The 26,536-nt window shown below is 35.1% G+C and overlaps 3 protein-coding genes across 6 annotated transcripts; 2 read left to right on the top strand and 1 right to left on the bottom strand.

Moving 5' to 3' along the window:
• Positions 1 to 901: 901 nt before the first annotated feature.
• Positions 902 to 3,132, top strand: LOC121252736 (formate dehydrogenase, mitochondrial). Of its 3 annotated transcripts, none has more exons than XM_041152515.1 (6): positions 902 to 1,067; positions 1,264 to 1,435; positions 1,565 to 2,105; positions 2,269 to 2,393; positions 2,600 to 2,712; positions 2,830 to 3,132. In XM_041152515.1, exons 1-6 carry the CDS (start codon positions 975 to 977, stop codon positions 2,941 to 2,943), a joined length of 1,158 nt encoding a protein of 385 aa, XP_041008449.1. In that variant the 5' UTR covers positions 902 to 974; the 3' UTR covers positions 2,944 to 3,132. The 3 variants fall into 3 exon arrangements, with proteins under 3 accessions (XP_041008449.1, XP_041008450.1, XP_041008451.1); XM_041152516.1 differs by having other exon boundaries at positions 936 to 1,067; positions 1,166 to 1,435; XM_041152517.1 differs by having other exon boundaries at positions 940 to 1,067; positions 1,197 to 1,435.
• A 10,522-nt stretch (positions 3,133 to 13,654) lies between these two features.
• Positions 13,655 to 18,168, top strand: LOC121252735 (serine/threonine-protein kinase STY13-like). 2 transcript variants are annotated; one of them, XR_005938270.1, is made up of 6 exons: positions 13,655 to 14,154; positions 15,674 to 15,795; positions 16,386 to 16,582; positions 16,729 to 16,903; positions 17,436 to 17,645; positions 17,744 to 17,914. XR_005938270.1 is itself a non-coding variant. In XM_041152514.1 (6 exons), the coding sequence occupies exons 1-6, from the start codon at positions 13,893 to 13,895 to the stop codon at positions 17,948 to 17,950; spliced, it is 1,098 nt and encodes a 365-aa protein (XP_041008448.1). In that variant the 5' UTR covers positions 13,669 to 13,892; the 3' UTR covers positions 17,951 to 18,168. The 2 variants fall into 2 exon arrangements, 1 of the variants encoding a protein (XP_041008448.1); XM_041152514.1 differs by having other exon boundaries at positions 13,669 to 14,154; positions 17,436 to 17,570; positions 17,744 to 18,168.
• A 2,129-nt stretch (positions 18,169 to 20,297) lies between these two features.
• On the bottom strand, positions 20,298 to 22,903 carry LOC121252734 (bidirectional sugar transporter SWEET4). Its single transcript, XM_041152513.1, has 6 exons — positions 22,733 to 22,903; positions 22,206 to 22,242; positions 21,773 to 21,995; positions 21,270 to 21,431; positions 21,000 to 21,119; positions 20,298 to 20,722 (listed from the first exon to the last, which is right to left on the bottom strand). Exons 1-6 carry the CDS (start codon positions 22,773 to 22,775, stop codon positions 20,588 to 20,590), a joined length of 720 nt encoding a protein of 239 aa, XP_041008447.1. The 5' UTR covers positions 22,776 to 22,903; the 3' UTR covers positions 20,298 to 20,587.
• Between the last annotated feature and the right edge of the window lie 3,633 nt (positions 22,904 to 26,536).

Genomic DNA, 26,536 nt, shown 5'->3' with positions numbered 1-26,536 from the left:
AATTATAGTTTTCTTTTGTTATAAGTGAGAATTATCAATAAACTTAAGGTACTATCCTAAAAACAAAAAAAAATAGACACAAATAACATGTCAAAAATAACATGATGTCAAAATACCTCACTTTGACCTAAGGAGAGCGAGAGCAATTGTGAGGAAGGGGAGGCTAAGAATCGGGGTCTATTTTATGAGATGCTACATATTTGGAGAGAGAGAGAGAGAGAGGTATCGGGTCTCGAGGTCCTACCAAAAGTCCCTATAGATTCATTAGAACCAGTTCTGTTTTACTTTTAGAGAAACTCTTATGTGTCGTCTCTTGATTGGGTGGTATAAAAGGTGTGAATATACCAAATCCTGCGGCCAACCGCTCCTTTGATTAAATGAATGATGTGTAAAGTCAAGATTCAAAACTCATGATTTCTGTTCTTATAAGAGAAAATAAATTTAATCATTTATATTTGTATTCGCTTCCGTTACATAACTCTTGAAGGTCTATGCTACTGGGATAATTTTATCCCTGCACCGTAGGATTATCTCCATGTTCGGTTGTTAGTCGACAAGGAAAATGATCGAAATGGCCCTCCACTCCACCAGCAGGTGTTAAATCGAAGTGAGTAGTGTCGATCGACTCGAGGTGGCAATTGGTTGGTACCTAAATATGACCAGCATTTGAACAATTTCCCTTATAAAGGATGACTTTTGCTTTTTACTCCAAATGGAAAAACACTAAAATGGATAAGAAAAAGTCTAAACATAGGCAAAACGGTGTTGGCCTCGTGCATGACATCCACCGTGTTTAATGCTTGGATAATATTAGGAGGTGAAGAAGTATGGGCAGTTTCGACTCATTGAGACAGAGCCCGACAGCCAAAAAGTTGGTATTGAGGAGTGGGTTTTCTTGTATAAAGCTAGCCAGGGGCTTCTATTATTTCTCCCCGAAAACAGTCATCTAGAGTGTGATCATCAATCAGATCGAGATGGGTATGAGTCGTGCTGCTATTTCTGCGCTTAAGACTTTTACTTCCTCTGGGAGTACACCACTTTCTTCCACTTTCAGTAGGCACCTGCATGTAAGATTAATTCCCTTTCGGTTTCAAATTTTTATATATTTATCATCATAGTTACCATGGCTTTTGAGCTGTTTAATCGGTTTTCCATATGGTAAAAGTTGCATGTTCTCAACTAATTGCTGGTCTTAGACAGTACGTTAAGTTCCCATGTTTTGTGAGGTACTAGTGATGTGCCTCTGTTAACGTACATGAACAGGCTTCTGCTGGAAGCAAGAAAATCGTGGGGGTGTTTTACAAGGCCAATGAGTATGCTGCCATGAATCCTAGTTTTGTGGGTTGTGTGGAGGGAGCTCTGGGCATTCGTGAGTGGCTCGAATCACAAGGTCACCAGTACATCGTCACCGATGACAAAGAAGGACCAAACTGTGGTAATTAAGTTTAAATATTGTCTGATATTATGACGAGAACTAGAATTGGCGTTTGTTTTGAACATTGCTATTGTTCTTCATATTTTGACTTTTCTTTTGAATTTGCACGTGTACCCTTATATACCCCAGAACTTGAGAAACACATTCCGGATCTCCACGTCCTCATTTCTACCCCCTTCCACCCGGCCTACGTTACGGCAGAAAGGATAAAAAAGGCCAAGAATTTGCAGCTTCTTCTCACTGCTGGGATCGGCTCTGATCATATTGATTTGAATGCTGCTGCTGCTGCTGGATTAACAGTTGCAGAGATCACTGGAAGCAACACCGTCTCTGTTGCAGAAGATGAGATGTTGAGGATTCTCGTTCTTGTCCGGAACTTCTTACCTGGACACCATCAGGCTATTAGTGGGGAATGGAATGTTGCGGCTGTTGCTCACAGGGCTTATGATCTGGAGGGAAAGACAGTTGGAACTGTTGGTGCTGGACGAATTGGGAAGCTTTTACTTCAACGTCTGAAGCCTTTTAACTGTAATCTCCTTTATCATGATCGTCTCAAGATGGACCCTGAACTGGAGAAGCAGATCGGGGCAAAGTTTGAGGAGGATCTGGATGCAATGCTTCCCAAATGTGACATAATTGTCATCAATATGCCCCTCACTGACAAGACAAGGTACTTTGAATCTCTTGAAGGGTGGTTCCTTTAAATTTGTAGCTTATTTAATCCTCCAGCTGTTGAATAATATCATGTTTTAAATGTCACATACTAGCTCTATCATTATATTGGATTATACACCAAAATTCAAACTTATGGGAATTTTGATCTTGTGACTCGGAGGGTTGTTTGACAAAGATAGGATTGCCAAGTGTAAGAAGGGAGTTTTGATTGTTAACAACGCTCGAGGAGCAATCATGGACACACAAGCAGTTGCTGATGCTTGCAATAGTGGACAAATTGGAGGTAAAATCTATTATATATAGATGAAGAAAACTATCTAGCACAAGCAATTCTTTCCCTTTTCTTTTTTCGTCTTTATAATGGTTTCTGATGCCATGAATCCCATATTCACCAAGGACATTTAACATGTCAAAATTGGTAAAAGAAGGGAAATTTTGTCAATCTCCTATGATTGAGAAATGGGTTTGTTCTGTTTTATGATTCTCCAGGTTATGGTGGCGATGTTTGGTACCCGCAACCATCTCCAAAGGACCATCCATGGCGTTACATGCCAAACAATGCTATGACCCCTCATATTTCTGGTACCACCATCGATGCACAGGTACTACTACTACTACTACTACTACTACTGTCTTGTTCTCTTTGAGCTTCCATTTCTTTGTTCAATTTCCTCAATATATAGATCTCGAACTTGTTGTGTTGGAGGAATTTATTGCAGCTACGATATGCTGCTGGAGTTAAGGATATGCTTGAGAGGTACTTCAAGGGTGAAGAATTTCCTGCACAAAACTACATTGTGAAGGAGGGTAAATTGGCAAGCCAGTACCAGTGAAACGGTACGTGCAGCTTGCTAGTTCGTTGTCTGCGGGGCATATATGTGTCTGCAATAACATAATCTCTTTTGGATTTTACAACCTTTCTTCTTGACTTCATATACCATTGGTGTAAAGATATGAAGAGAATGTAACTTCCAGTGGGTTTTGAAAGAATAATTATATGCAAGCTGCAAGGTTTAGTTTTATTTCGTACTATAAAATTTTCAATTTTCGGGCCAAGTGAATCAGATAATTCACACGTGACAATTACTTAAAAGGATGAAAATTCATTTCAAACTTTAAATTCATCCAATAAAACTGTTTATTTATAGACAGCTATTTTTTATTAAAATGAGTTTAATCTCATTACAAATAATTCATTATAAATATTCATTTTTCTTATAACGTGATTAAACGAATTGAGGGAAGTTGATAGTAGGTATTCTCAGATATTTTGTGAATAATAGTGAAAAGTTAATGAAAAATAATGATAAAATATTTAATAGCAATAAATAATAATGAAAAGTAATAATAAAATAATAAATAATAATGAGATATTATGAGAATATGTAAGATATTTTTAATACCCAAACTAGGCCGGTTAATGTAAAAACTAATTAATACAGTAGGCCGGTTAAGATATATATATATATATTTTTTTTTTTGAGTTGAAGTGTAAATTAATCTCGTTGATGATGGGCCTCTCATTTATGTAGAGACATCTTTTGCACAGGAAAACTAATGATTTTTCTAGTATTTGCCTACTGTAAGAATGGCCTGCATTTTTCGAATTATGGGGCTTGGGCCTGGAACTCTTTAGTATTTGCTTACTGTAAGAATGGCTTGCTTTTTCCTCATCATGGTGTTTGGGCCCTAACCCAACTGGCCCAAGCAAAACCAACTAGGCTCCATTAAGGACTACAGAGAAATAGGCCCGATCTACTGATTAAGCCTTGTTGTGGGACGAAAAGTGTCTTCAGTGTGACTGCAACTACGTTTACGCCTCCGTAATGACTATAACCAGAGATCCCTATGCTAGGAACTTTTCTCAGCAAAAATAACATAAAAAGTTACGGCGACAAAATATTTTATAGAAATAAACTTATAAACGGATTCTTTTATGTGATATGTTAAATTTATTTTACAATAAAAATATTTTTACAATTCATTTTACTATATCAAACTGTATCAATTTATAAATTTACTTTTGCATGATCTCTTTGTAGCTAAAGCATTTCTTTATACAATATACATGCTCAAAATTTGTAACACTCAATTCCTCAATAAAGCCATTATTAGAATTTTTGGAAACCGGTGTGCTAGTAAACTTGACTTAATAATATTTCTTCTTAATTGAGTGCCAGCCGCCAAATACGAAAGATTCCATAAATAAATAAGTTACTTTTTTTAAATACTTAAAACTCAAAAGAAAGTCTACGAAAACTCTTATTTAAAATCAATAAAGTCTTATGTGCTTATCAAAATAACTTATTAAATTGCAAATCATAAAACTAGCATAACATAAACTATCTAGGTCTCTGCCTCGCCTCCCTGGACCAAGTCATATCTTGCAGTTCTATCCTCATAAAAATCCTCACCTAGAGAGGTTAAAATATAAAAACATACAAAAATGAGTCGAATATTCAATAAGCAACACATCATACAGTAAACATAATAAACATAAGGTTTCTTGAAAAACATGCATACTCATAAATAGATATGTAAATATCATGAACATGAACTTGTTTTTCACTTGTCATGGGCCGATACCCACTTTTGACCCCCTTGAGTTAAGGTTAGCAAATATAAGCAGATTCTGATTCTGCCCGTGGCCGCAGATTGTGGAATCCATACATAAGGAAGACACACCGAGTTTACTACCAACATGTACAATATAGCAATGCGATATGCCCATAACATATAGTACCTTCTACATATCATGACATAAGTCGTTACATATGATCTTATCATTCCTACTTCATCATAATCATACTTACATACTTGTCATATCATAGATTTCAAGTGAAATCGTATATTTCATAAAATGTCGTGATACATGTTTCTTCACATAGAATCATAATTTTCATAAATCATCTTATGCCTAACTCTTCACATAAAATAATAGCTTTTCACACAATATTTTGATGCATAACTCTCACATAAAATTATGACTTTTCATAAATATTTTGATGCATAAATATTTATGTAAAATTATGGATTTTTATAGTTTATCATGACTTAGGTGTATTGGAACTTTTGAATCTTTCATGTTTGAAGCTTCCTCTGATAGTGCTCAAACAACAACGGATACTATTAGCCAAATATCTTGCAAAATCAGAGGAGCAACGTGACCGAGCAACTTTGAAACATTCAAATATTTGAACTATATTTTTTTGAAATTATTTAAACTTCAGTTTTTGAAATCCCGCAACTTGTGCGGATTGTTATACAACTTGTACTATTTAAAGTGTACGATGCACAGATGAATACAAGCTCAGAAATCCTTCTCATTCAATCCTTTGTTTAAACTTTACAAGGTGCATAAAAAGGAGTTTCCAATGGAGGGTGTACATGAAATTGATTTTATAAAAGACATGTTGTTTACCGTACATACGGGTAAGGATGTGATCTTGCTACTTACCTCACTGCTTTAATCTAATATTTCCAGCATAAAATCGATCACGTGAACTAGGAGAGAGAAAATGTGAGGGATATTGTGAGAGGAATGATGCAGTCGACTATTGGTGTGGTGATGAATGTGGGACACACACGATACTAGATTGGGTATCTTGGGTTCGACCACTACATTTACGGAGGTTTATGGCTTTTTCCAAATAACACACGGAAGGAAGATATTTATAGAGAGATTTGGACTCAGTTGTAATAATTGAAGAAGAGAGTTTGAATATAAAAGCATGATCTAGTAGTTCATTCAATGTAGAATTAGTAGAATTAGCAGTGACTGAGACTACATAGGGCACTATAATTACTGATGATTTTAAATAAAAGCAAATTTCTAATGGTCAATCTTTAAATTCTAAAAGGAGTCTAACTCGTTCCAAAAATAATAAATGAGATTTAACCTAGTTATTAAACCTAATTAAAACTCCTAATCAAACTTAATAATTTATCACTCGTGAGCTTATCCAATATGGCCCATTAAATATAATTTAGGCTCAATAAAAATTATCAATATTCCAACTTTAAAATTATTGGGTTGAGTCCTTACAAGATTAGAATAAAGAGATCGATCAATCTAAAAAGCAAATCACATGTACGATTTTAATAACTTCCCCACACAATAGATCTGAAAGCAAGCATAGAGATTGAATATAGATTAATCTTGTTGGAGAACCGATACATAATACGACCAAAAAGAGAGTGATGTGTTTTGACTGCAGCTTGGTTTATATTTGTTTAATCTTCATTCATGTTGTTTTGGACATGTTTCATACGTATCACAGGGTCTCCTCGAAAAACTGGGGGGTACTGATCTGCACCAACGCAAATTCAAAGGAAGGGCTCGGGGGTGGTAAGGGCACCTTCCGATGCCTAAGTCAGTTTTCTTGATCGGAATTTTTATAGAAGATTATTGCCTGAGTTAGTTTGTACCTGGTGATCTGCTTTTATACTAGGTATGAGGGACCATCTCACACCCGTTGCCAGAGTGCAATCCTATCATCCTCATGCTCCAGCCACCTAGAGCATTTAATGTGACATAGCGTACCGAAGAAGAGTGGCTAATGCGGCGTGGGTCTCTGATAAGCACGTTGGTGACCTCTCAGTCTGTGTTGGCGGTGCCTACCTTTTCCGCTCTCTAGGTACATGTGATGGTTACTTCTCCCAACGTCCTCAAGCTGTAACTCATGAGTACCTGGGGCGCGCCTAAGACACTCACTGTCTTGTTGCGTATTGGAGGAAAGTTACTTATGCGGTGGGAGCCTTTGACAGTTTCGGTGGCGACCTCTCAACCTATGTGGGCTGTGTTAAGGATATTGTCAAAGATCCTATTCTAAATGTAGGATCTAGGTACACCAAACTTACATGGTATCAGAGCCAGGTTTTATTCTAATTTATGTTAATGATATCATTGTCATTGGTAATGATGATTTTACAATTTTCTCTATTATTTCATGTGCTGTCGCAGGTAACCAAAAATAAAACGTATACTCTTAAAAATATATGTAGTAGTGCAAGTAAGGATCGTTCTCACGAAGAGTATTTAGTCTAGTTTTATGCTATGTGAATAAGGATTGAGGGGATTTGAGTATAACGAAAACAATTTTAAAAAGAACAACTAAGAAACAATTCAAATTAAAGTATCGAAATCAATCAAAAGAACAAACCTTAGTCTAAGTCAACATCCACCATCGAAATTTTACAACTAATCATCGATGCAAATATATATTAATTCATACTTTGAATATTCACCGTTAGAATTATTTTCCTATCTCTCCTTAGTCATAGTTAATTAAAAAACAAGCGATCTAATTAACCTTAACCACTAAATAACCCAAGACAAGTGCTAAAGGTTTAATCTAGTAACAACCTTAAGAATTAGAGAGATCGATGAAGCTAAACAACACAAGCACAAGCGGTTGCATTTAATTTCGTCGAGCGTTCTTCCTAAGATCTAATAATTTCTGACGCAACAAATCATCTAATCTTAGTTGCTTCACAAATTAGAGGGATCAAACAATTATAGATTTGATGTCTAATCTAGCAGTAGATTGCAACGAATAATAAACTAGTAGGCCTCCTAATAATTAAACGAGACAGTCATGAAAATAGGCATAGAAAAACATTCGATAATCAAAGCATAAATTGAACATTAAAAACAAATCAGATTTCACAGTTTTATTGATTCTGAGATTTCCGTTTCCTTCGACCAATTATGAAAGTTTAGCTATACAAAACCATCATGAAAACTGGAAGGAGGAGTTAGAGAAGAGGGGAGAGAGATGCCCTAGTATGATGATTTTTCCCCCCTCTTTATACGTCCATGCCCCTTATTAGAATCCTATCAAATCTCCTAAAATATTCTAAACATTATCCTCAAATAACCATATCCAAATTTGACTTAATTAAGGGAAATATTAAAAATAAAATAGAGTCCTAATATAACTAGGAAAGTGTTGTTTTTTAGCTGTAACTTTCATACACCAGATCTCCAAAACGTCTGCAATTAAATCGCATATTTGAATTGCATGATAAGGCTGAACATTCTGAAATGTCAGCAGTGCAGGTGCGTCAATTTCAAGCCTGATTTCGACCTTTATGAAGCAAGTATCTTTCAAAACTCAAAACATGAAAGTTGTATATCTTTGTCTTGGTGTTCCATATCATCTTGAATCATCTCAATCGGAGCTCGGATGAGAGAGTTATACCTAGATTATGAAGCAGTATTGAAACTGTCCAGAATTGCCTAATTAGCTTCGTTTTGCATTAAACGACTCCATTTGCTTCCTAAATAAAAATATAAGAATAATGAGTATATTTAGGCACTAAATAAGTATAAAAGACTAAACATTAAGGGAGAAAAATATGACACTTTGCATTCTCATCATTTCACAATTGAAGACTGAGTTTGTGATAAAGGATTTGGATGACTGGAGCTATTTTTTGGGTATAAAGGCTACATGTGATGCTACTGGCTTGCATTTACATCAATTTAAATATATTGCCAATTTACTTGATCGAGCCATTATGGTTGGTGCTCGACCTTACAAGGCTTCTTGCGTTTCTGGTAGTAAAATGTCCAAGTTTGATGGTGACCTGTTAGATGACCCCTTTGAATATCGGCATATTGTTGGTGCATTACAGTATGTTACTATTACATGACCTGATATTGCCTACTCTGTAAATCAGTTGTGTCAACATATGTAGGCTCCAACCAATACACATTGGACATCTGCCAAGAGGGTTCTTCGTTATTTGAAGCTCACTGCTGACTTTGGTATGTATTATCAGCCAAGTACTATTGCTTTACATGCTTTATGTGATGCAAACTGGACCAGTAATGCGGATGATCGAAGGTCCTCTAGTGGCTATGGGATTTTTCTTGTGAAATGCTTAATTTCCTGGTCTTCCAAGAAGCAACCTGTGGTTTCTCAATTTAGCACTGAAGCGGAATATAGGAGTTTGGCCTTAACAACTGCAGAAGTGTACTGGATTCAAATGTTTCTTTGTGAATTGTGCAAATTTTTACCCTCTCCTCCTACAGTTTGGTGTGATAATCTCAGTGCTATGTCACTAGCATCTAATCCTATTCTTCATGCTAGAACAAAACATATTGAGATTGATTACTATTTTGTTCTAGAAAAGGTAGTCAACAAGGATGTCATTGTTCGTTACGTCAGTACTAGCAATCAAATTGTCGAGATCTTCACTAAAGGACACATAACCGATCGATTCTATTATTTACATGACAAATTATTGGTCTATTCCCCACCCTCCAATTTGTGGGAGGGTATTAAGGATATTGCCGAAGATCCTATTTTGTTACACTCTGTAACTGCAGAAGATCATCCTAATTTACTAGAATCTATCTCATAATCTGTTGTAGAATATTGGCTGTAATCTGTTATGTAAATCTCGAGGATAGTATGTTTGTTAGTATTTTGAATAGTTTCCTAAACTCTCGGCTACTGCTACTAATGTGGTTTAATTTGTAAACTTCTATATATACAGTTCAATATAACAGTTTTTATATTCTGCCAAAATATACTTGTCCAATTATATTCTCTTTCCGCATTTTAATATCTTGCAGGTTGTGCTCGCCTTCGTCAACTCTTTGTCGAAACTTCGTCATTTTTCTCGACCTTCATTTTTATCATTTTGAGGGTCTCTTGGCCAAACTGGCTTGATCATTGGGCCGTGAGATGTGCTTCTTGTTCTCATGGGATTCTGGGCCAAAGTAGGTCTTTGGGTTGAGAGATGAACTTCTTATTTCCTGTAGGGCTCAACCGGCTAGGCTGAGGGTGGTTTTTATCCGATCCACACGTGTCCGCTTTGTGAGCGGAAGGTGAAAAGGTGAAATTCTGTAAAACGGTATAGATCACTTGACAATTAACATGTTTTTTATGAGGCGAGAGAGAGAGAGTGTTGGGAAGGAGGTTGGCTTGAGGAGGTTGCTGATCAAATCACGAGAATTAATGGCAGCTCTTTAATTTTTAACATATCTCTCTCTCTATCAATCATATGCGACCTTTAGAAAGAAAACCAAAGAGGAAGGGAAGTCTTGGCTCCGTGACGTTCGAGTCTTTCTGTGTGAGCGACCCCTTCTTTTAATGCTTGAATCAAGTCAAAAAGTGTAGGCTTCACGGGGCATTCTATGGAGCTGCAGTAATTAATTATGAAGCATGGTCTTGGAATAGATATTGATGGTAATCCAGAATAGTTATTTTCCCTCTAATTCAGGTTTTCTTAGGTCTTTATCAAAAAATAAAAATAAAAAGTTTTCTTAGGTCCCCTAGCTAGCTGGTACTCTAGATTCCTGCTCCTTTCAGCTGCCCGATGATAAGCATAATCATGCAAAAATATCTGAGCATTGAAGGTAAAATCTTAGGGCTGGTGGAGTACTCAAGATTCAGGAGATCAGGCTATAATTTTGAGGTACTTAATGGAAAGAGCAACACTTCAACGTTGAGTTTAGTTGAGTTTAATTGAATTTTTTTTTAATAAATAGTAATAAATTAAAATAATAGGATAAGTTTTATAAGATTTATTTAAGATAAATTTAGATATATTTAAATATTAAAATATATTTATATATATTTATAAGAATTTGAGAAAGGCTATAAATTTTACATATAAATAAATGTTGAATTGAAAAAGGTTGTAAATTTCATGTATAAATAAATTTTAAATTAAGATAAATTTAATAATTTGAAAATTAGATATTAAATTCAATTGAAAATTAAAATTAACTGAGTTGATATTAACAGAGTACAACCACCAAACGGTGCTTAAAGTTACGTAGGTGAAAATTATATAGGTAGAGAGGGAAATTCTTATATCTTAAGGATAACCTTGTGTCGGTTGGGGTAGAAAGGAATGGGTGCCCCCAGGCCAGTGTCGGCCGGGTAGAAAGTCGATTTAAATGGAGCACTAGCACCTCATGACTGTCAATTGCCTTTAATTTATTAATGATTTGCTAGTATTATATGTGCTGTTTAATCTAATTTTTTTTTTTTTTTTTAAGTTTCCAGTTCAGATGATTGTACTTCTACTGCTTCTAAACCACACACCCTTGTGTCTATATAGAAAGTACTAGCCCCTGAAAATGCAAGGAGTACTGATAAAATTCATTCCTGGTGCTTTCTTTGTTCAAGCTTCACCATTCTGGATGGAATGGTCATGATAGTTCCTTTTTTTTCAAATGAGAACCTGACCCCACATACACATGAGCATCTTACCGATCTTAGTTTTTTCAAATGGGAAAGGACAAAAAAAAAGTAAGCCAAAAGCATACAAGATCAGAATTTATCTTCTTTTTGTTTTGACTGTTAATTTTCTTCCACAAAAATGGCATCAAAGCCATATATTAGTCTCACACGGTACTAAGTACTTCAGAGTAGTGCCCCATTTCGCTTTAGTGCTCAGGGAAGCTGCAACTTTCTTTTTGAATTTAGTAGTGGTGCTTCACTATCAATCATTTGGAGAATAAGAAAGTGCAAAAGTCCTCGTTTAATTGCTTTACTTTCAAGTACATGAACCTCAAAGCTGTTATTTAAAGAGTCTTTCAGAATTATACGCTATTTTTTTTTTTAAAAGAGACGGAAGCCACCTGTTTACGAGTGTCTTCCTCTCAATTTTATTAAAAAAAATTTTCACTTACAACGAAAGAATACTGTAATAACAACAAAAAAACTCCATTCCAAACCTCTCTACTAATATCTAACATAAAGAATCCCCAACCTATCAGTAAAGCCCCTTCAATCTACTGGACCAAAAGGGTTTGAATCCCGTATAACCCTATCAGTACGTATAACCCTATTCAATCTACCTATCAGTACGTATAACCCTATTATTCCCATGAAAGTGGCTAAGTATTTTATTCCCATCTTTTTTGTTCGTTCCAAGTACCTCCAAGTACTCCAGCCTTCCCCATATCAACTACACGCGTACGTTCCCTTTATTATATATACTGACTCGTTTGATGCCTGTCTGACATGATCATGTCTGCATTGTGGAATGCAATCATTTAACAGAACTCCCCCAGTCTGGAAAAAATGAAGAATCCTCGAGTCTTGATTACTCACTTGAAGTTCTCTTTCTTCTCAGCCAGTCATGAGATGCGATGAAATGGTCAGGCAGTCCAGTTTTTTTATTAAGTAGATCTTATTAAAAATGAAGCCAGCCCAGGTTCCAAGTTAGTGATTTCTCCAATCATGTTGCAGCGCACTTGCCATGTAGCCGTTGCATGCTGTTTTTCTTTTAATGGGATCAGTGAACAGGTTGAAAAGACAATTGAAATGAGTAATGTTAGCACACAACAAAAGCAATATATGATAGCGATTTGCCGTGGCAGGGATAGGTCGTTCTTGCAAATTGCCAACAATATAGTGGTCTACTGGAAGAAGGAAGTTCAATGTTTGACTTTAAACGAATGGAGACTCTTGGAGAGTATTTAGCAAGTCATTCTGTTGTTTGAGTAGAAAGTTTCAGCGTTAGTTTTAAGTCGAACGAAATACTGCAACTTTGATTATTATTGCTGGTATTTGTTAAAAAGAAATGATTATTACAGTCGCAACATCGTATAATCATTTTAAAAAAAGTAAATAAATATGAGACTTACGTGAAAAAAAAATTAATTTTTTAATAATAGACCCTATTTTTTTTTCAAAATGACTATATAACACTTACGCATTATGACTATACGTAACATTACTCTTTATTAAATATAAATTCTCTCTAATTGTTTGAATAGAATAGACTGTAAATAAATATTTAATGCTGTATCTGTTTTTTTTATTTATATTGGACCATTTAATTCAGTCAAAAAATAAAAATAAAAGAATCTTAATTGACATTTATTGGCCAGTTCTTAGAGTCCCTACTCTTCCCAAATCTCACATTTTATGTCCCTTGCAGTACTTCAATCCTGATCTCAGCTACGAAGGGAGACAGACAAGACATGCCATGCCATACGGTACTTCATATATGATTAACAACCAGTACCTATGTTCTTTCAGAATCTTCAGTTATTTCTCTACAATGTGTAGGACAGTAGGAGGGGGTAACCCACATGTTTTAAGTTGCCAAATCTCGTGAATTGGTCATTTTAAGGAGTTTCCAAATCTAAATTTCTTTACAGGGAAGACTGCAAACAGTCCAGTATACGAACCAACTGTTCTAGAGTGAGGATATAGCTTTTTCTAAATTTAATAATCAACTATGTTGCAGAATACTAAGATTAAGCTGTTGGACTCTTTTTAAGCCCACTTTACGACATTGGAATTATAAATTTTAGTAACGAACATCTACCCGCCTTGCAACTTCCATTTCACCTGTCCCAAGTACCAACTGTTCTAGAGTGAAGATATAGCTCCTCTGGAAAAGGGTAAAAAAATGTGGCTATTTGGGGTTGTGACAGTCTTACGTAGAAAGGTACATCGACCGTGAATACCATAAAATTACAAGGGGCCAACAGGCAGAGAAAGGGTGTGGATTAGAAACACACGTCGTGTTCAGGCAAAATCCATGTGCCCACATGCATGATGGGGGGAGGAGAGAGAGAGAGAGAGAGAGAGAGGGGGGAGAGAGAGGCCATAGTAACTCTCTCACTGACACTACTACTACTTATAGACAGACATCATACTAATCCCCAGCAGTCAGCACCACAAGAAGCAGCGGCAGCAGAAGTTGTGAAAAAACATACGCAGAGAGGGACCATCAATCAGAGCACGTTAGTCTGTGCCTTCAACGGTTCGACACAACCGGTAGAGTTGCATTAGAGAAAGAGATGAAAGAGAAGAGTGAAAGTGGTGGTGGGTATGTTAGGGCGGATCAGATAGATCTGAAGAGCTTGGATGAGCAGCTTCAGAGGCATCTGAGCAGGGCATGGACCATGGAGAAGAACAAGAAGAAAGAGGAAGAACAAGAAGCAAGGTCTACCAGGCAAGAGTGGGAGATTGACCCTTCGAAGCTTATTATCAAGAGTGTCATAGCTCGTGGAACTTTCGGCACCGTTCATCGTGGCACTTACGACGGCCAAGACGTTGCAGGTATTAGAAAATTTTCCATTTCTAGTCTGAAAGTTTCGATTTTTTTTTTTTTTTACGACGGCCAAGACGTTGCAGGTATTAGAAAATTTTCCATTTCTAGTCTGAAAGTTTCGATTTTTTTTTTTTTTTTTGTCTTGTGCGGGAAATCCCCATATGTAAAAAAAATAACCCATTTATCAAGTCTTTTTCTTTCTTGAGAATACGGGTTCATTTCATACATTTGAGGCATAAATATATGTACTATTTGGTTGTTTTTGTGGCACACCATTTATAAGCTTTCTGTGTGTGGCCAAATTTGATGCCGATTTGCACTAGTTATAGTACCAGAGAATACGATTTTGGGCCTTTCTGACTGAACGGCTTGGTTTTTGCAGTGCTTTCGAACCCGCCGTTTAATTAGCTTCTCGAAACTACTTGTCTTGCTTTTTGAAATTTAGAGGATATCGCATGATTCAGTTCTTATATATTGTATAGGTCCTTCTACAAGGAATAACCAAAGAACAGCTTAAAATGTTTTTGTTGGTCATTAGGGAAGTCGTTTTTCCTTTTAATTTGAAAGTGGCTGAGGCTGTCTGTTAGCTTGTGGGGTTTTAGTTTGAAGTTAGACCCTTATCGGGCTTAGATGGGAGGGAATCCGCTGGATTTGCCGTTGCAAGTTCCTCAATTTCAGTTATAACGTTTTTTAGTCTCCATTGTTGCTTTATTTATGAGAAAAAAGCAGGAAATTGTATTAAAATCACATTTTGGGCCTCAGGAAACAACAATTTTCTCTTAATTGAGCCAAATTCAGGTACCGTGATGTTTAGTTAAAGTGACTTCGTTCTGTAAAGCAAGCCGCATGGAAATAAGATGGCGTTTCTTTCATATCCCTGAGTTTTCCCAGCAATGAACTGAGGGATGGACTCGTGGTTCTTTCGGTAAATGACTATATGTGTTTCTCTTTTCTTTTAAACTTGATAATCATGAGTGATTTGTGAGGATCCATACTTGGAAAATCCGTGATTCACGGGGCTGAGTTAAGTTGGCAGTTAGGTGCATTAAATTCAAAGTTCTTTTTTTCTTTTTTCTTTTTTTTCTCTTTTTTAATAAAAAATATAACTTCCATATGTTCTAAGTTATTACTGATCCGCTATCATTTCAAAACCTTTGTGGAGGTAAAGAGCTGGGAATTAAAAGTAATCACCTAGATTAAGGTGACTCGTGTTTACTGCAAAGATGCGATGCTGCCCAATGGGTTGCTCGTCTTTACAACTCACATTTGGGTTTCTGGACAGATCAGAACCTCCAATCTTTACTTTTAGGCGCCATAACTAATTTTAGATATGTTACACACTATTTTTTCATCATCATCATCACATAAGGTTTGATAAAACGTACTATATTTATTTATGTTTGATGTTGTTTTAGGTATAAAATTAAGAGTTCCTATAACAAAAAAGGTATAAAATTAAGAGTTCTTCTGACACTCACTATATTGTGAGTCAAATTCAAAGTAAATCATTCATTTCATCATTTGCAGTCAAACTGCTTGATTGGGGGGAGGAGGGCCACAGGTCAGAGGCTGAATTAGCGTCTCTGAGAGCGGCTTTTACGCAAGAGGTTGCTGTTTGGCACAAGCTTGACCATCCTAATGTAACAAAGGTAATATTTCTTAAAATGGACCACTCAAATGAAGTTCTAGAAAATGGACCTTGCCTGAACCTAGGACTATCTTACTCTGAGAGGATTCATGAGATCTTTAATCTCGGTTTGTTGCAATTGAAATAAGTTAGTCTTTTTTCTTTTAATTAAATCAAACTTGTAGAATGGAGATTTGGTTATTTATTTTATGCGAGTGTCTGCATGCATGGCTGAGGTTGGCACAGGGACACTAGGAGAGAACACTGGGCAATAACCCAGGCGTTGCAGTTGGGCTTTTGTGTCCTGAAAGTGGTCCCATTGTTATAATCTTGATTGAGCTATTCCTCTAGAGACTTATAAGGTACACCAGTGCTTCAAAGTTACAAAGAGTTCATCCTGTCTTGGTGTTAAAATAGAGGGTTGTTGCTCTTTTTTTTTTTTTTTTTTTTTTTTTTTTTTCTGTTTTTTTTAAAAAAGAGCAAATAAAATGGGGGGATTTTTTTTTTTTTTGCCTTTTTCCCCATCTGCCTAATTCCTTGTTAAATGGGTTTAGACATTTATGTGAATATTTTCTTTACTGATTTATACAAATTCCTAATCTCCTTTTGCAGTTTTTAGGGGCAACAGTATGTGCATCGGAACTACACATACAAACAGATAATGGCCACATTGGCATGCCGAATAATGTTTGTTGTGTTGTTGTGGAATATTGTCCTGGGGGTGCACTAAAGTCATATCTCATAAAGAACCGGAGAAGGAAGCTAGCCTTTAAAGTAGTCGTCCAACTTGCACTGGATCTTGCAAGAGGGTCAAACTCCATACCCATCTTAATTTTGCTTCATTCTTAAAATCTGTTAAATGTTTTTAAAGGTTTTGCATTTCAAGTATAAATTTCCTTCATTACATATCAAAATCTCTAATACCAGGTTCATTATTCTCAACCATTTGTTATAGGTTGTGCTATCTTCATTCACAGAAGATTGTCCACAGAGATGTTAAGACGGAGAATATGCTTCTGGATAAGACGCGTACCTTGAAAATAGCTGACTTTGGAGTTGCTCGAATTGAGGCTTCAAATCCTAATGACATGACTGGCGAGACTGGAACCCTTGGTTACATGGCACCAGAGGTATAACTTGATTTCTATTAAATTGAACTCTGGCAAACCAAATCTCTCTCTCTCTCTCTCTCTCTCTCTCTCTCTCTCTCTATATATATATATATATATATGTATATGTATATGTATCGTATACATGCTTGCTATGCTAACTCATTGTTGTGGCATCCTTGAAGCTTAAGGTCCTGTTAGTTGAGCCCTAAATGGATTTACATGCTGCTTACCTTACTAGGTTTCTATCACCGGCATGCCCTTGATTCTAATATTCAGAAGTTGCCAGCTATGAAATTCTTCGCTTCTCATAGTTGACCGTAGTTTTGTGAATCTTGGCATTCTTTACTGTATCTGAAGGGAACAAAAGACGAATGGCTTCTGCTTCTGCTTGAATGTTTGGGTTGGTCTAGAAATGATGGTTAGGTTTGGCTTAGGTTGATGTTTCCCTTTTTAGTGCTTAGTTGCGCTTTACTTTAGGAATGTTTCAGATACTTCCAGATGTTTAACAAGTAAGCATCTAACTTATCACCAATGACTTTGGATGGGGCAGGTTCTCAATGGCAACCCATATAATAGGAAATGTGATGTGTACAGTTTTGGTATCTGCTTGTGGGAGATATACTGCTGCGACATGCCATACCCCGACCTCAGCTTCTCAGAAGTAACTTCTGCAGTTGTTCGCCAGGTAGATAAAATATGTTAGATGTTTCCGCTTGCTTGGAACTGACACTGACAGATGCATGTATGTATGTGTGTACACGTATGTCTATTCATAAATATGCACATGAAACAACAGAATCATCAGTTGTAATATGAAAAGGAAATTAAACTCCTCTATGCTTCTATATGAAACTGCAGAATCTGAGGCCAGAGATACCCCGCTGCTGCCCAAGTTCTCTTGCAAATGTAATGAAGCGATGCTGGGATGCGAATCCTGACAGGCGGCCAGAGATGGATGAGGTAGTGGCCATGTTGGAGGCCATTGACACATCAAAGGGTGGAGGTATGATCCCTCTTGATCACCCTCAGGGTTGTTTCTGTTTCCGCAGGTACCGAGGGCCTTGAAAAACTCAAAACTACTCCAACCAAAGTGATTGTGGTGATATGCCACACGTTCTGGAAATTCAATTTGTATCTTATTCGATTTTAAAGATTAATGCAAAAGGAAAACGAAACTATGGAGGCTATAGGTTGAGAGTGGCTTTCCAATATGTGTTACTTAATTGGACTGTAGACTTTGTAAAGCTGTTCTTTGGTAAAAATCCCTGTTATTTGATATCAAATGATATGATGATGGGAGTGATCTGTTATTAGAAGTAGGTATGATGAGAATTTATGGTGGATTTGCTCAATGTGGAGGAGCTGTTATAGTTTATTATATTTGTTTCCCATTTCCTATATTGTCAAGGAAACAGTATAGGACATCTCCTTGGTCTGAGACCATCAAACACTATTTTTGCCGAAATAACGGCTAGATCTATATGGAATGTGCAAATGATAACGAAAGTGAGAGTCTTGAAGTGTGAAAATTGATGGTTTTGATTGTTTGACAGGAGAGGTACGTCGTTTCATTTCGCCTACAAATAGTTTCATTTTCCTTAAAACCAAGAAGAGAAGATTGTGGAATTATATTTATTGCTCCTTTGAAAAGGTGAACCTGTGTCATGGCCCATGGGGCTTGAAGCAAAGGATAGGAGAGGACTCAAATGTTGCCAGTCTAAGACAGGGTGGGCTTTTCCTTGCCAAAGGCCCAAACTAAAGAAATGGGCCCGTCACCTTTTTTGTTATTTACAACTCAAAATGGAATCGTTCTTCCTCAACTCGCTACCAACATCTCCACCAAGTTTATTTTAGCTACTTAATTTTTTTTTAATACTCGCTTCTATAATTCTATTTTATTCTATTTCTGTAAACATTATTTCTCACTCTTTTCTTGTTCTGTTTTCCTTCCAATAATAATATTTTTAAATATTCATTTTTTGTTATTTCTCATCCATTATTTTTCAACAGTTAGAATGAACCTGCAGAGGAGAAACTAGAGGAAATAAGAATGAAGAAGGGTTATTAATCCCAGGATGAAACAAACAGCGTCGTTTCATCTAAAATGACGCTGTTTTAGTTTCACTTACTTTGAAATGGCATCATTTTATACGTATAATATAAATATATATATATATAATCAACCGGTTCAACGGTTTCGATTTGGTTCAAACCGAAACTGAACTGGTCGGTGTTAGTTTCCTTATTTTTATACCGCCGGCCGGTCGGTTCTAGACTCCGGCAGCTGGTCCGCATCGGCGACATTATGTCCTGTCGGTTTATGTACAGCCCTAATATCAAGGATAAATACATTTTTGGCATAATAAATTATAATATATATTCTTTTTGTAAATACACTTTTACATATTTGATCATATATATTCATATAAAAAGTCTAGAATTTATATAGACTATAGTTAAATTCAATATTATACTAGTATGCATTAATTATTATAAAATAATGTACTTATACTATAATATAAATAGACTTATAGTTTAGTATATATAAACATCATATTATTACTAATAGATAATCTGTAAAACTGAAAAAATTGGACCGAAATCGAAAAAACTTGAATTTTCGGTGTTAGTAATGAATTGGTTCAGTATTGGTTCTTAAATTTTCAAAATCAGTGCATATTATTTTGGTTCTAAAAAGGTATAAAATCAAATCGAACTGGACCGATTACACCCATAACTTTAAGTTGTCTTACTCACTAACTATGCCAAGATGGTCATTTTGGGCTTAAAATCCATCGTCTGAATCCCCTCCAAAACAACATTTTTGTGGTGGTGACTAAAGGCGTGAGCAACCTTTTAACTATGAGTAAAACATGGACATGAAAGAGAGTAGGTCTCATTTGGGGAATGAGAATCTGTGAATAATAATGAAATAGTTTGTAAACATTAGTGAAATGATTTGAGTTAAGATGTTTTATTTGGTTTTAGAAAATTAAAGACAAAAATTGAATAAAAATATCATAAATTTAAAATATTATTAAAATATAAAGTCTCCATGAAAGCCTTACACCACACAGTACTTCCACCTAATCTACATGTGATTTGTCATTTTTTCTATTATTCAAAGCTTAAAGATGTGTGCTATTATAGAAATGCAAAAATGATAAATCACATGTTGGTTAGTTGGATGTGTATAGTGTAAGGCTTCTTTGTAGCATTTCTTAAATTTTTAATATTATTTTTGTTTTGAAGTCTGAAAAAGTTAAATTATTTATTGAGTTATGTTTGGAAGTTTGAAAAAATTGTAATTAATAGATAATGATTATATAAAAAAGTTGAAAACTATTTGAGTGTTATTTAAAAAAAAAAAAAAAAACCTAAATAGAGTTTCCAGACTAGTGGCTCAAAGATTAACAGCTGAAGTAATTGCACGGCTCTTTAAAATTGATAATGGCCAATCATAACCCAAGTTGTAGGGACCAATTATATTGATCTATTTACAAGATATCGATCTAGCTATCTAGAATCAAAGTACTTGAAAGCCTAGAAACTTGGCATAAAAAATAAAAGACAAACTGATTAAATCTCCACAGCTAGCCAAAAATAGAAATGCATGCTTCAACCGAAACCTACGAGGGGTTACAAATAACTAAGATCAGAAGTACTGATCTCGCGCAGCCCCATCAGAACTAGCTGAATCGATCATGCGTTTGAAAGCTGGACGTTGGATGGCTTCTGAGGCACATCGTCGTCGTCGTCTTTTGGAGTTGTCCTGTAATAAACTGCATATAGTATGAGTTGAGCGGCACCAGAGACTGCGCCAATACCATTGCTGACCTGTAAGATTAATATATATAGAAGGTATAATATGATCATAAGTTAAACTCCATGGATGTACAAACAAGAACAATATTAGTATTAATTGCAGATGTTTATAAGCATATGCTTGTAAATATATATATATTTTTTTAAAATTTTGGGGAGGGTAAATAAAAAAGAAATAAACAATATAATTACGTACCTCAAACATCCTGAAAGGCGTTCAATTTTCATTCCCAAAATTCTAACCCTAGCTATAAAAGGTCATATATGTAGTGAAAGTTGAATTAGTTACCAGGATGTAGATATCAAACTTGATGAGGGCATAAGCTGTCCAGACGCAACCGTTAAGGAAGTTGGCCAATGAGAGAGAAAATGGCATGTATTTCACACTCTTGGTTGTGATGACTTGTTTCTGTTAATTAAGATTAAAAGGGGCGAAAGATATATCAAAGATCCCCAAATGCATAATAAAATCAAAGATCTGGCCTGGGATGAATGAAAACAATCATTTTAATGGAATTACTGCATGGGATTCATGAGAGAAAGAGATCATCAGACATACCATGACTGTAAGCGGAGAAACGTACATCATAATGTTGAAGATATCACAGATGATGCCCACTATCATGGATCTGTTCTTGTGAGTGTGTAATGCCAGCATAGTAATAAGAACAATGAGGACCACGAAAACAACTTCACCGGCAAGCCCTATCAGTACCTTTTTCTGTAAATAGAAACGACAATATCAGCAAAAACACAATCACAACAACTTCTTAATTTCTTCCTTTGAATCAGTTTTAAATGAGTACACATGATGCACTTCCAAATTGAAGTCCCTCTAGTATATTCTTTAATAACGACAAATTTTGATTAAAATAAGCAATCAGGCATATGTTTAAAAGGTTAAATAGCCTATTTCTGATGTACTGGAACCCTCTAATTAATTTATATGATAAAGTAGGTGATCAGAATGTTAGTCAGCCAAAGGATCACTAGGTCTAATTGATCAATATTGTGGGCAATATTAGAAATTCAAGCAAGCATTAATTCGATAAGGGTACGAACCCGTCCATTCTTCTGTTCCGCCGCATAGGCATAGAATATCGCTAAATAGATGAGCTCCAACGCTAATCCAACGCTATTGATTGTCACAACCAGAAGGCTGTCAGGGTGAACAAATGGCATGCCATAGAAGATCCAGAACATGCAGTTCAGTACTGTTGAGATATAGGGAACCGGCGAGAACTCCTCCACTGCCTTTTTCGTAATGATTCTGTAAAATGTAGGCCTGACACAAAATTTCCGGACGTTTAATGCATGAATTACAAGAGTGTGACTTTGAAGAGATTTTAGCAATAAATAGAAATTAATCATCCGGAAATGGAACTAATGATCAACAACTGATCAAGACTAAGCTTTATACAAAGCTATATGCATCCATATATAATTGCATGCATACATAAAGCAGAGGATCATCAAAAAGATCAGAGGTACTTACACAGGCGAGAGGAAGAGCCCGAAGGAGATCACATTCCCTGCGCGCGCCGAGGTAATTAATAGTATCAATGACACCGAAATAATCAGCACACAATTACACAAAACTCTCTTAATAATAAATCGATGTATCTATGAACCAAAGCATTGCAACTCGATCAAAACTCTGAAATTAATACTGTAACAATCTTACTTACATACATGAGAAATCCAGGAAATTTGTGCGTAAATTTCGCAATAAATTAGGAAATAACAGGAAACACACATACACAAACACACAAAGACAGCGACTGCACTGAGAAAACGAAGATCAAAATCAAATTAAACACATTGTTTTGCGCTCTTTATAAAAAGGTTAACACAAGGTCACAATATTATAATGGACTACCTTTTTCATTCGAAACCAAATTAAAAAAAGAAAAAACGAAAAACTATAGATGAATTAGAAAAAAAAAATCAGAGATCATCTGCATATAGGTAGCTAGGGCTCGAAAAAAGTATATAGAAGAAGGGTGATGGAGCAGTAGTCACCGACGATCCCGACGACGTTTCTAGCGAATTTAGCGCTCACCATCTTCGAAGCGTACTCCTCAGAGTCTTGAGTTGAATTCAGAGATAGAGGGGTTTTGGATAGAGATCAGGAGAAAGCGGGGCAAATATATAAGAGCTCAGTGTTTGAGTAGGAGTAGGATCCAGTAGTTTGGAGCGGATTTGATCAAAATCAGATATATAATTATTTCATTAATTAACATTAATTTTAGATTATTTGAATTTTTAAACGATAGATCTCGATCTCTAATCAATTAACCAACTTTCTTTATATATTTTTATATTTTTGTTAATTAATTAATTTGGTTTCCGATTTTCTAACGCAATTATATATATATATAATATAATTAATTAATTAACTATTCACACAAATTTATATAGCCCTTGGGAGAGTTATAACGGAATCGAGTATGTGAGATAGGCGGCGGCCATATCCGGTAGTAGTGCTCGCACGTCTCTGTGTCAAAACAGCGTGCATGGGAATGAATGAATGAATGGGAGAGATTGCACGGAGAGAGAGAAGAGAACCGTGCGTCCTGGACCGTTTGGGTTGGGGTAGTTACGTCATACGTGAAAGATTCTGATCATTTTGGTCTTGCATTTCCATTTAATCACGAAATATACCCCTCTTTTTTAAGTCACGTTTTTTTCTTTTTTTAATAAATGATGGCTTATAAATAAAAATATATATCTTCTATGTAAACAACGAGCCCATGTTCAAAAAAAAAAAAACGAGCCCAAAAGTTCTCAAATCCATATTCTGGGACCCAGATCCTACAAACTGACCAATGTGCCCTTTACTTTATAATATATTAAACTCGTGGGCATATATATTATATAATATAAAAAAGTAATGTTATATGTAGTTTTAAAATATTCAAGGTCCTTGTATTTTAGTGATTAATTAAATCTGAGACACATTCTTTTTTTCACGTAAATTTAAGATTAAATAATCATTTTTCTCGATATAAATATTATTTCTTTATATAAATTGGGTTCTTTTTGAACCTGTCTATGTATTCTCTATTTTGATTTTTGAATGAATTTAAATATATAGGCTGAAAAACTTTTCCTTTTCTTGTTAGGCTTAATATAATTTGGTCTCCTCCACTAAGTATTGTTTGTTCAATCACTTTTTTTTTCTTTTTTCTTTTTTTTTCCTGAGTAAAGCAGATCACAATTTTACTTTTGTGAGTTAATGATTTGGTTCCAATACCTTAATTAACAACTGACTTCTTTTGTGTTGCATCCAAATCAATGATTTATTCTAATGCATTATATATAGGAAAATAATAATTGCAGTTGTGAGTGCGCACACTTTGTAAAAATTTAATAAATATGAAAACCTACATGAAAAAATAATAATTTTTTAATAGTGAACTCCACTCTTTTTCAAAACGACTACACGATACTTGTGCAATGGACGACTGTATATAACATTACTCTTATATATAAGATGTGTACTCAATCATGTGGCAATTTATAAGAATATTAGTGGTCTACTAAGTAGTACTCCACCTAGCTTGCCCAAAATATATACTATATCATGCAGTACTATAGGTTAGTGGGTGCCATGCATGCATTTTAATCAACCCTAGCAGGGGCGGAACTACTTAGAGCATTAGCATTGGTCTATGTATATGCATATGCAAAGTCATATTTGCATAATATGACCTTAAAATCCTCCACATTGACTAATACATATCTAAATATTTAGCTACCTATTAAATAGTACTTATCCAAATTTAGATAACCACTATTCACCATACAAATTATATTTTAATCATTATTTCTCTCTCCTCCCACTCTCTCTCTCTCACAATCCCTTCCTTTTCTCCCTCCTTCAACAATACAATAAACTTTCACTTGCACATTCATTTTATTATTATAATATATTATATATTTTTTTTCATTTTATTATATTTTTAATATAATATAAAAAAATTATATTTTTTATTATTGCATTTGTATTATTAATGTCAAATGTATGTAGTGGATACTAAGTGCAAAATATATATAAAAAAAATTGATTTTAGCAAAATTGATTTTTTTATTATTTTGTGTCAAATATGCATAAGTTAATGTAAAAATTTTGCTTGAATGATAAAGTGGATATGCAAAAAAGATGATTGTCATGCTGCATGCACCTTAATGGTATATAGCTAATTAAATGTTATCATGAAACATCATGTAAAGCAATATTCATGACTACCTGGCTGGGCTAGTTATTCGATCGATCGTCACATCTGTTAAAAAGAAGCATTAATATGAAAGAAAGAAAGCATCATGTCATGCATGCGTAAGTAGTAAGTACCTTAATTAATATTATATTATATGGTAAATCGATCCCGGCCAGTACTTTATATGATTATATATAGACTTTATATATCAGCGCGCAATACACATATGATGACGTACAAAATACACGCTCACACAAACATATCGGTCTCAAAAGCAGCATTATTATTTGAGCCTTCTTGATCAGGTCATGAATCATGATGCCTCTTACCTTTCCAGTGATGGCCGTCTTTTCATTTCTCGATCGATCCCTGATCTCCTAATTCCTACCCATTACTTGTACGTACGTAGTAGTTCACCAGTACTCGGCCTTCTCATCCCCCACCTTTTCCTAAAGCTAACCCTAATAATTAATGCAGACAAAAGAAACGTCGTAAAAATCTTCGGAATTTAAAAGACTGCCCATTAATTACTAGTCTATTAATTGCCTCCTTTAGTTGCGAAGATAGATCAATTTAAACAACAAAAGCGAGACATCGAGAGGGAGAATTTAATGCGTGCACGCACAGCACAATGGTGATCAGCTTAAAAACTTCCTTTTGCATGCAAATTTCCCGGCCAGTACGTACTACGTGACCTACATCTATATATGAAAATTTTATGTTGTTCTTGAGCACTATTTAAGTAAGTACGTTGATGTTAAAACCTTTTTACTCTATACTAACTTAAAAGGTCATTCTATACATGATTTTTCTTAAAAAGCAACGTCTTTTAAGTTCTGCATATTGATCCCTAGCTATATATATATCCTCATGATGAATATCATCTTGCATTAATTTATAATAATATGACTAAATTTGTTATGATTCGGGCTACTCTACCGCCTAGAGTAGTAGCCTGCTCAATTTGACCGTTAGGCCAAATGTGTTTTTATTTTTTTCTTATTTTTTTTTATTTTTTAATACATTTAAATATTTTTAAAAAATAAAAAAAATACACCAATACACTAAAAATTACTTTTTTAATTATTAAATAAAAAATATTTTTAAAAATTTAAATATATAAACCATCAAAATGAGAGGTCGAATTAAAGTGACAAACTAGCATTTTTCATTATTGATGATCAGTTCAAATAATATTCTTAATTTATGCTCAGAAAAAGTGGATATTCTTTTGAATATAATTATGGCTATATATATATATATATATATATATATATATATATATATATATATATTGTAGATATGACAAATCAGCCATCCGGATTGGTGTTGTCACCATGCACTTGTACAGTACTGGAAGAGAATGGCCAGTATCAGAGTTGAAAGAAAGAAAATAAACCCAGCAACATAATTATGACATGAATATTATTTCCATACGCGCATTAATCCAAAAATAGTCGTGATCATGATTCAATAATATTCTGCCGGTCTAATGTGTTGTCAGAAAATGCTTGTTTTAGTGGCTCTTAATTTTCTAAATGATACAATAATTGTACTTTATGATGCTGTACACACCTATGCCCTGGACGACGTACGTTTGACCTCC

The sequence above is a fragment of the Juglans microcarpa x Juglans regia genome, chromosome 2S, assembly GCF_004785595.1.
Source record: "Juglans microcarpa x Juglans regia isolate MS1-56 chromosome 2S, Jm3101_v1.0, whole genome shotgun sequence".
NCBI classification, from domain to species: Eukaryota; Viridiplantae; Streptophyta; class Magnoliopsida; order Fagales; family Juglandaceae; genus Juglans; species Juglans microcarpa x Juglans regia.
Note: the sequence above shows the minus strand (reverse complement) of the source record. Positions and strands in the feature narration are given on the sequence as shown.

What these genes read in the sequence shown, in the direction of transcription:
- LOC121252735 (XM_041152514.1), top strand. Translation starts at nt 13,893, where the DNA reads ATGAAAGAGAAGAGTGAAAGTGGTGGTGGGTATGTTAGGGCGGATCAG. An exon ending in ACCATCCTAATGTAACAAAG is followed by an intron (nt 15,796 to 16,385) that starts GTAATATTTCTT and finishes CTCCTTTTGCAG; the next exon opens with TTTTTAGGGGCAACAGTATG. An exon ending in GCACTGGATCTTGCAAGAGG is followed by an intron (nt 16,583 to 16,728) that starts GTCAAACTCCAT and finishes CATTTGTTATAG; the next exon opens with GTTGTGCTATCTTCATTCAC.
- LOC121252736 (XM_041152515.1), top strand. Translation starts at nt 975, where the DNA reads ATGGGTATGAGTCGTGCTGCTATTTCTGCGCTTAAGACTTTTACTTCC. An exon ending in CTTTCAGTAGGCACCTGCAT is followed by an intron (nt 1,068 to 1,263) that starts GTAAGATTAATT and finishes GTACATGAACAG; the next exon opens with GCTTCTGCTGGAAGCAAGAA. An exon ending in GTACCACCATCGATGCACAG is followed by an intron (nt 2,713 to 2,829) that starts GTACTACTACTA and finishes AATTTATTGCAG; the next exon opens with CTACGATATGCTGCTGGAGT.
- LOC121252734 (XM_041152513.1), bottom strand. Translation starts at nt 22,775, where the DNA reads ATGGTGAGCGCTAAATTCGCTAGAAACGTCGTCGGGATCGTCG. An exon ending in CGGAACAGAAGAATGGACGG is followed by an intron (nt 21,432 to 21,772) that starts GTTCGTACCCTT and finishes TTCTATTTACAG; the next exon opens with AAAAAGGTACTGATAGGGCT. An exon ending in TTTCTCCGCTTACAGTCATG is followed by an intron (nt 21,120 to 21,269) that starts GTATGTCTGATG and finishes CTTAATTAACAG; the next exon opens with AAACAAGTCATCACAACCAA.